Raw genomic sequence first — 9,698 nt, 5'->3', positions numbered from 1 at the left:
AATTTTGTGAGATTTGGAGGCAACTCTCCTGAAGTACCTGCCAAATTCAAATGACTTCCACGTATAGAAAGATTCTGAATGGATCCTCGAAGCGACGCCAAAGAAGGACTGCGAGAGAGATTAGTTTCTGCAACGCGTCTGATTTCCTGCGATATTATCTCATCGTCTCTGCGGATTGTTCCCTTCTGCTCGAGTCGCTGCATGAGACGAGAGGCCGGTCGCGAAGTTGGAGAATCATTGTCGCCTCCGTTTAAGAAATTATTCATTGGTGAACTGAGAGCGCTACGAGCGCGAGACGGTGTCTGTAGAATACGTTTTAATGAAGAGAATTTCGATTAAAGAGCTGTTACCTTGAACTCAAATGTTTCTGTTGATTTGTTCGGTGGTGAGCAGGGTGCAGGATGCACATTTTCAGTAGAAGAAGGAAGAGGCGATCCAAAATTTCTGAAAATTCGTATATAAAATTGTTGAATTCAAGAACGATAAAAACTCACTTATGATTCAAGTCTGGCGAAATACTACCTCCATCTTCGCCTCCGCTGCTGCTTTCTTCGAAACTCGAAGTTCTAATCTGACTTTTATGAGTTTGCGTCATTCTAACGGAAGGTGGCGATGGTAGTCCAGTTCCTCTCATATTTCCTCGCCGGATACTGCTTCTAGTGGCGATTGGACCGAATAGTGCGGATTGCTGCAAAAAAAAAAAAAAACGATTTTAGATTCGAAAAATGGACGGAAGCGGCTCAAATACGATTTTCGCGCAAACGTTTTGAAAAAATTGTGTTGTGAGATATCATGCATCGTACGCAACCAAGCGCGTCACCGATACCGTAGGATGACAAAAATGAAATTCGGAAAAATTGTTCTAATGATTTTTCGATGAAGAATCGTTCTTAAAAATCAGATGAGAGGAGTGACGAAGAAATTAAGAGTTGGGAACACGCGCACATCTGCCGCGCAGATGTTCCCCAACTCAGAGTTTTGCAGAAAATAATGCGAGGTAGCGGGTAGAGAAAAATACAAAAATCGTAGATAAAACGGCACATAATATTGCTCGTTGGGCTATAAAACCGCAGGTGTGTTTAATACGAAACACACTGTTCATTCCAGAAAAGATGCGGAATAGGATGAATAAATATATGTGCATATATCTACGGAGACTTTTTCTCAAAGAAGCACGGGCTAGTTAGAGGTGCAACACTTGTTTTGCTGGAACAGGTATAGCTACTGGTCACTCAAGTGGTGATGTATAGCACAAAACATTGTTGCCCTCTATCAATGTAGTATTACACACATTGGTGTGAAGCACAGAAAGAAGCGGGGAAGAGGGAAAAGCAGCTATCTTTCTTATTTCTGTTCTTTTCTCTTCTCTTATTATTCACACACCGGTGTTGTGAGCGTCTGTTGTGTCCATCCGGATGAAGATGGTGGACAAAACACAAGAAGACACCGACACTACCACCACCGTTTAGCGTGCCATATAATTTACGACCCACTATCAAATCATTTCTTAAGTATATGCATTTTGATGATTCTGATTGCGATATATTCTTTCTGATGCAAATGGGTGCAAATGTTTTGTCAAAGACTTTGAAAAGTCTTTGACAAAAAGAAAAGGGTTTGAGTTGAATTTCTGTCAGATACTTCTAGAGCTATCTATCATAGGAAAATTGGAAAAAATTAGGGAAGAAAATTAAGGATCAACAAGAAAAATGTTTGTTCCAACAGTGTCCAAAACACAACTCGGAATCAACTGAAAAAAAAAACGGAAAATGAGAGGAAAGATAGAAGAACCGAGAAAAATTCGGCGCTGTCATCATCAATGTTGTGATAACCCCTGCAAAAAAGTGTCTCGGAAGGTGGTAGGTTGGCTGATGGTTTTTGATAAGAGGGGAATTCCGTTTTGTTGCCGAATCATATTCTATTTTTGAACCGAAGGCCTCTGTGACATATGAGAGCTTATACGGAAGAATAGGCGTGTCAGCTAGATTCTTTTTTCGAAGAAACAATATTTAGATGAGGCTTCTAGTGCTAATAACTGTTTAGTAGATGTTCCATAAAACACTCACTGCCTAGAATATATGAATTTTTCGCATAAAAAAATGGACGAGAAAACAATCGCATAGGGAAGGTAAACATGAATTGGGTGAAACTTGATATGCACTAGCTCATGGTCTCCATCTCTTTCACGTGTATTTTTTATATGATAAAATTTGAAAACTGGATTCATGAAGGCTATAGCCGCGCGCTGAGATTTTGAAATGTGCACTTTCGAAACACGAGTGGATGTGGAGGAAAGTGTATGACCCAATGAGAACATTAAATGAAATAAGTGAAAAGGAGGGGGAATTTTTGGATGTATGTTGTTGGCCTGTTCGTCCTATTCCTTCGGTTCAAAAAGATGATAATCAAAAGATGTCCCAGTTAGAGGGGTTGGAGCTGTAAGCCTATTAGTATGAACTGATGCTTCAGAAAAGACGTCATGAATGATGTGAAATCCATAACACACTGGGTGTGGTAGTCACTGTCGAGAAAGGTTGTGACATCAAACAAGGTTAACAAAAATATGTCAAATATGGAAGGGGAGGGAGGAAGAAGCTCTCTTATCGTCTTGTCGAAACGACTGATTCGAGGCGTCCATGGAATTTTAACAGCAACACAAGGCAACAATATATGAGGTCATTAGAAATTAAAAAAATCAGCAATAGAGTTTCGGAACCAATGCTATACAAAAGCTCTGGATGAGTGGTGACTCATTCGTGATAGTAACCGTACGGGAACACGACGAGACAAAAAACACTACTTATTTCATCAATGACCAAGTGTTCTTTTCTTCTCCTCTACGTTTCTTTCAAGCTTACGCAAACAGTGTCTGCAGCGAGTTTGGCGGACAACCGGGGGTGGAAGGCGGAAGAATAGAAAAGAGAGATAGAGGGAGAGGAGAGACTTTATGAAAAAAAAACAAGGGAGATGATAGAGAAAGTGGAGAGGATGGGCAGGAAAGAACAGTGCTTGATAGTGTGATGTTCACAATAGCTTATTGCCTTTTCAACACATTTTTCGCTCGCTTGAACATATATAGGTGTGCCAGCGAAACATTGCTTCTCCAAACCCTGTTTGTAAACACCTACCGTAGTCTCGTTGGATCTACGACCAACACCGTCGAATTTGGAATGATTGTTGTTGTAGTAAGCACCCGAAGAGTTTGTTGGCTGAAAATTACTGATTTCTTGAGTGTGTATGCGGAAAGGATTATACTGAAACACGAAGTTCACAACGAATACATACTAGAAAATAATACGACCTACGAGTTAAGTAAGCTTAAAATGGCATTTCTTTACGATTAATCTTTGATAAAACACTAGTACAAACACAGGGATGTTCAGAATTACATTTTCAGAGTTTTTCAAAATGTGGGACTTTCAAAAATTTCAGAATTTTCTAAAATTCAAATTTTAAAGTAGAAATCCCACTTTCTCATCAAAAAAGCGCACAAAAATTGGTTAAAAAAAAACTATAAAAATATACTGTCAGCATTTCCGCTCGAGACCCGCAATGAAATTTTTCGCGTGCGCCTTTGAAATACTGTAGTTAAAAACGCTCTAATTTTGAAAAAGGCTTTGGAAATAAATATTTTCCAATCTAATTTTCGAAATTCCGTTCCGAACATCTCTGCTAAAAACATCAAGATTGTTCGAATCTCGAAAAAAAAAAACAATTTTTAATCCTGAAAAAAAAGAAGCACCTTCTGAATAGCCCGTGATTCCTCTCGATGTGATAAGGGATCCCGATTCATTGGACAATAATAGCTACCCGAGTTGAGCATCATTTCTGATGGAGATGGAAGCTCTCTATTTCCTGGAAGAGCTCCTTGAACTGGAGACGACACTGCCACGTGGCACTCGTTTTGACGAGGCAGAGCTAGTGGCCGAGATTCCAGAGAAACCGGAGCTGCTGGCGATTGTTGTGGAGGAAGAAGTGGATCTGATCTGAAAAAACAATTGTTGAGGAACGGAGAATTTGTGAAAGTTCGGGGACTCGAGGACGAGTGCATGATCATATGGAAATAGAGAAGAAAACGGGAACTGACACTTGGATTATGCAAAATTAGCATATATATATGATGAGAGACCACCACCGACATACTAGCACAAAACACTCCTCACAAATATGTAGATATTTATGCAAAATGAGCTCTCCCCTATTATTATTATTATTTTCCCTCACAACAAGAGGAAGGGCTGCCCGAATAGCATGGAAACGATAGAGACTCAGACTCATTAGCTCTATAAAAGAAGAGAACGTCGTTCGGTTTCGTTTTTACTGTTGGTCTGACCCTATTCTGAATTCTAAAGTCTGGTATGTAGAAGAAAAAAGATCTCACACATACTAGGAATTGGTCACATAAAAGGGGAGGTTGAGAACATAGAACTATGAAAAGAGCGGGAATGGAGGATTAACCCAAGAATCTCGTCGAACGCTTCAAGGTGATTGCCTAGTCTCCATCTTCATTAAATTTAGGGTTGGGATTAGGAGAAACAAGAGGAAATCGGGCAAAATAAGTACGAAAAGAGTGGAAGTTCTATAGGTTTTCGAAAAGAAGAAATGAAAATCTATCGTTTGGAGAGAAGGAAGAGAAGAATGGCTCAAGAGCAGTCAAGCGAAAAAAATACCACTTGTATTCTGTGGTTCTTAGTACCTGCTCAAAAAATGGAACGAATTCATAGAACTAAAAAATAACCTCAATGCGCTCACACTTTCTAAAAGGTCATAAAATTCTCGGAAACCCTCTTTCGCGCCTCAAAAATGCTTCATGCGCTGAAGCTAGTCTGCTGGCCATTTGTCACTTCAAATCTACATAAAATGCGCCATTTTTGGCGTATTGGTGGTTGTAGGGGTGGTGCAGTGAGCTAAAATAAAGTGGAAGACATAAAAAAGGAGAGAGAGTGGAATACGTCTATTTCTAGCTGGCACATTTGCATACCAAATTCACTTTCGGTGGTTCCCACGGCAAAGAAGGAGAAACGCGTTTCTCTCTTGGTGGTAGTAGTTGTAAATAGAGGAAAAATGGGATATTTATCAATGCACAACAAACGTTAATACATGTGTGTTTTCAGTTAATAAAATAACTGAAAAGGAAGAATTATCAAGTAAATATGCTGAAAGTTTTCAAGAAAAAGTTATTCTTGTGTGGGTGGGAGAAGAAAATGTTTGCATAGAAAAACCCATAAACTGGACGTTCTACACAAATTTTTATTGTCAATATTCGGTCTAAAAAAGTAAGAAACACCCAAAAGATTTCTAGGAAAATACCGACACAAAAAAAAGGAAAAACACAAACTCCAAAGCTTTGTTACCTGGCAGTCTGGTTCTGATCCTTTTCAACAGAATATCCCTGTTTTTCTCGACTTGTAGTTCGAACTGACCGCCGTCCCAAAGAATTTCGAGTAAATGAACTGTCTTGTTTGCTTGGAGAGCTCTGTAAGGGCACACATAGAAGCTGTTACAACATCAAAAAGCTTTGAAAATGAAGATAACGTAATTTTTTTAAACTTACAATTGAAGAAGATCTTCCTCGACTCGACTGGTTTCCAATACTCATAGTTGAAATGTTATGAGATTGTTTCTCTGGCTGTGGAGCGTTTTTCTTCATCTCAACTTCATCCTGCTTTTTGTGCCATTCAACTTCAGACACTTCTTTCAGAAGACGTCTTCCTGTCTCGATGTCAACACCTAGTAATTTTTGCTCCAGTTCGCTGAGTTGTTCAGTTCCACCCTCTTCTTCAGCACCGCGGAGAACATGTTTATAGAGTTTGGCTCTTTTCAAAAGTTCTGCTTCCTTTTTAGCTTTTTCCATTGCTGCAGCGAACTGATCTGCACGGCGTTGCTCTTCCTAAATATTGAATTAGATAAAACTGTAATACTTTCAAAAAATTCCTCACTTCAATTCTTTCTCTATCTGCTCGTTTTCTTGTTTCTTCTTCCGAGTTGCGTCGATCTTCCAGAATACGACGTTGCCGTTCAACTTCAAGTAATTCCTGGCGCTCTCGATCTTCCTGCTCTTGCTCAAATTTCCGTCGCTCGGCGATTTGATCGGCGTAATTGTAAGTAATAGATCCAGTAGTACTACGACGGGTCAATGGGATCGGGTCATCATCTTCAAAGATCAAGAAAAATATAAGAACCGAATTTCGATTGTTACCAGTGTAATCAGAAGTCGACTGTCTCTCTTCTCGATGAATTTTTTCATCTGCTTCCACGTTATCCTTCTTCTTTTTCTTGTCTTCTTTTGACTCTTTGACACCACTCACTCCAGATTCCGACGACGAATCATTCGACGATGTGGACGATGTCATAGCATTTAGAATAGTGTTATTCATAGAAGACGTCATTTTAGAAGATTCCATTATAGACGCAGTGATCTGAGGCACGAGAGGAGCAGGAATTGGTATCCCGTACCGCACTGAAAATAATGGATGACTTTTTTGGTGAGCTAAGAAAATCTTCTCTTACTTCCATTTGGTCCAGTTGGAGGTGGTAAAGTCCACATGCCCATCTGATCAACAGGACAAATTTGTGATGGATCGATGCTCTGAACTTTAGAATAAGGTGTGGATTTGCTAGGATCACGTACTATTGTGCTGACAGGAATGGCTCCAGCTGGTATGACCTGATAATGTGGGGCGAACACCTGTGGATGTTGGTTAGTGTGTTGCTCTCCACACGATGACACAGAAGCCGTCATCTGATGGTGGAAAGGAGCAATTGGATATTGGAATGAGTACATAGGATACGAGTAGGGATGATGACTATTTGGGTGATGTTGTGGTAGAGATGGAGGAGCATGATAATGCTGATTGTGTTGACAAGAGTTGACATCATCAGACTGTTTTCTGTCTGGAGACGTCGTTGTTTCGATGGAATGCATACTTGTAGATGCCTCTTCACTGATCTTGCGGGTTGAGGATTCCTAAAATGTTAATTCATGATAAGAGACCTAGAAAGATTTTATTTTATTTTTTTCGTGCTATTTTATGAGAATCGTGAATGTTTGAAAAAAAAAGCAAAGTTGGTTACTTCAAAATCTCAAAAGTCAATATTTTCCGAGCCACTAAAACGAATATTGCTATTTTGCTCGCTTGTCAAACAAAAATAGTTATTAGAAAAGAAAAATAACGTCTTCAGAAGTCTTCCCATGAAACCGGATGAAGGCTCATGAAAACAAATGAGAATTGTGTGTGGTTTCTGTGGCGAAGAAGCAAAAAACCCGCGAAAAAGCGAGAGGAAGAGTGAGAATTTCGACGAAGCGTGAAGAAAGGAAAGTGAGAAGAACGAGAAGGAGAACTTAATCGGATTACGGTGTGTGTGTGTGTGTGTGTGTGTGACTGTCAGAGATTCAATGAAAAGATGCAATCGTGCTTACATTTGAATACTGTGCCGGAGAGAGATTGAAAAAAAGGAAGAAAAACATCATGGCTTTTGTAGAAAATGTTGCTTTGTGACAGTTTTTTGTAAATGATAGGTACTGTCGGGGTATGGAAAATCATCATCACAGAAGCAAATTAAATCTATAAGAACTATTATTACGATGAAAAATCGGAGCTGTGGAAGAATCTGGTGGCCCAGACTGAAGGACTGAAAACTACCGTCACCCAAAAATATTTTCCCGATTTAGTTTTCCTATTTTTGTGCATTTTCAGAATATTTCCACTATGAAAAATTTTAACTTTCGGCTTTTTTTTTGGGGAAACAATAACATCAAACTCGACGGAAAGCAGTGAAAATCGAGAAAATAAATTCTGAAAATGTTACTGTAGTGTTCGCTGTAGGACCTTCGGGCACGGCTACCGCCGTTTGTCCTCCACAACTCCGATTTTTCGTACCAGAATAATACTATCATCTTCACAGCTGAAAAGAACAATTCTAGAGGGAACCGATGATTCAAATGATTACTCATCAGTTGTTTGTGTCGGAATGCAGAGATACGGCGAAATAGGAGCAAGAAAACTGCTAAACCATCTCAAAAATTCCACTTTCTGAGAAACTTTTTATTAATCGAACCAGATCGGAACATCTGTCGAATGAATGTTGTAGATGAAAACTAACTCGTCGTGTTCGCAGTCATCAAAAAAAGAAAAAAAAGAGTACATCTGGTGCATTGAATCGAAAAAAAAGGGATGAAGAAGAAGAAGAAGAAATTGAGGAGAAAGTATTACGAAATTGTTCCGGGAGTCATGTGGAGCCCAATTGATGAGCCTCCGGAATAGAACCTCTTCTTTTTTTCCAAAATTAGAATCCAGCTGCTTCCAGAATGACGAGCGATTTCTTTGAAGATATTTGGAAAGAATGAAAGAAACTGAAAAAAATCAACTTCTGTCTCCCAATGAGCTTCTTCTGATTGGCATGCTCCATGCACTCCGATAAGGATTCATTTACTTTTAATTCGAATTCCGGTTGACACCTGAGGGAGGTCATAAAATAAAAAAGGTCGTTAACCCAATGGAGTTGTTGGTGATTTAAAAATCGCAACATTTCGAGTGTCAATTGATAAGCTATCACATGCTCTTCGCCCCCTATTTCGAATAAGAAGAAAACGATAAAGCAGGAGACCAAATGGAGGGAGAATTCTAGGTCAACAGCAATACAAACCAGTGGCAAATTGGTCGGAAAAGCTTCAGAATTGTGTTGAATGGGAAGAAAGTCTTCTGGATGATGAATCATATGGTTTATAACAATCACGATCAATGGGTTGGAAATTTGAACGGGCGGCTTTTGAAATTCAAAGGATGGAATTTGAACAACAAAAAAACTTACTACAGGCTCTTTTGGAACAAATTTTCGAAGGGGAGAACCTCCTCCAGGTGTCAGATTCTCACCAAACGGAAACCATTCAGGACGACTTTCGGACTCTGCTGAAAATGGAAACTTAGCTAAAAATAAAGAAAGATTCTTGAATAAAAAACCCTTTTCTTTCTCCCATTGTGCCTGCTTCTGTCGTAGGTAATCTGAGCTTTCCTGGCGGATCATCAAATTTTGACTGAAAATTAAAAATAGAGTAAAAATAGTAAGGGTAGTGCAAAAGTGTTTCCTACACAAAAAATTGAGGAAGGGAAAATACGATAAGAGACACTTGCAGTAAGAAAACATGTGACTTAAAAAATGTAAGACACCACCAGGAACTAATGTAGCTCATGAATGTTTAATATTATTCTGGTACGAAGGTTCCACAACGAAAACTACAGTAAACTAAAAATATTTGTATTTTCCGGATTTAGTTTCTCTTTTTATGGGTTTATTCAGGGAGTCGGCAAAAAAGGAAAAAAAAACTCCGCGAAAACTCGGAGAGTGTTCCAATCTGGCTGAAACTTTGAGGGTATTACTGGAATTTCATATGTGTCTACTCTATGATTATTTTTTTCACCGAAAAAATCACATGAATCGCGTTCAAATCACTACAATAGGAGGGAAAGTTGGCGGCAATCGGCACAATCCGAGACCACCCGACCGCGCCGCACCGTTGCAAAACACGCGTGCGGCGGTTTGCGTTTGCGACGCGCCGCCCACTTCTCGGGCTTATTTTCTATGGAAACGGATGGAAAATCGATATATTCTGAGGGAGATTCTTAGTTTTTCGTTTATATTGATTAATGAGATTATGCACCAGACCCTTTCTTGTCATTGAATAGAACATCACTTGGCTT

At 39.4% G+C, this 9,698-nt stretch overlaps 1 protein-coding gene across 1 annotated transcript in view; it reads right to left on the bottom strand.

Moving 5' to 3' along the window:
- Positions 1–9,024, bottom strand: part of CBG03487 — a gene marked incomplete at both ends in the record, with an annotated part of 10,174 nt that extends 1,150 nt beyond the window's left edge. The window contains 10 exons of the mRNA XM_045235776.1: positions 38–302; positions 351–444; positions 495–688; positions 3,129–3,284; positions 3,743–3,986; positions 5,355–5,476; positions 5,555–5,890; positions 5,940–6,460; positions 6,511–6,967; positions 8,812–9,024. Coding sequence (XP_045092411.1) covers positions 38–302; positions 351–444; positions 495–688; positions 3,129–3,284; positions 3,743–3,986; positions 5,355–5,476; positions 5,555–5,890; positions 5,940–6,460; positions 6,511–6,967; positions 8,812–9,024 — 2,602 coding nt within the window. The remainder of the gene's footprint in view (positions 1–37; positions 303–350; positions 445–494; positions 689–3,128; positions 3,285–3,742; positions 3,987–5,354; positions 5,477–5,554; positions 5,891–5,939; positions 6,461–6,510; positions 6,968–8,811) is intronic.
- Positions 9,025–9,698: the final 674 nt, after the last annotated feature.

The sequence above is a fragment of the Caenorhabditis briggsae genome, assembly GCF_000004555.2.
Source record: "Caenorhabditis briggsae complete genome, chrIV, whole genome shotgun sequence".
NCBI classification, from domain to species: domain Eukaryota; kingdom Metazoa; phylum Nematoda; class Chromadorea; order Rhabditida; family Rhabditidae; genus Caenorhabditis; species Caenorhabditis briggsae.
This window is presented reverse-complemented; position numbering and strand designations above follow the sequence as displayed.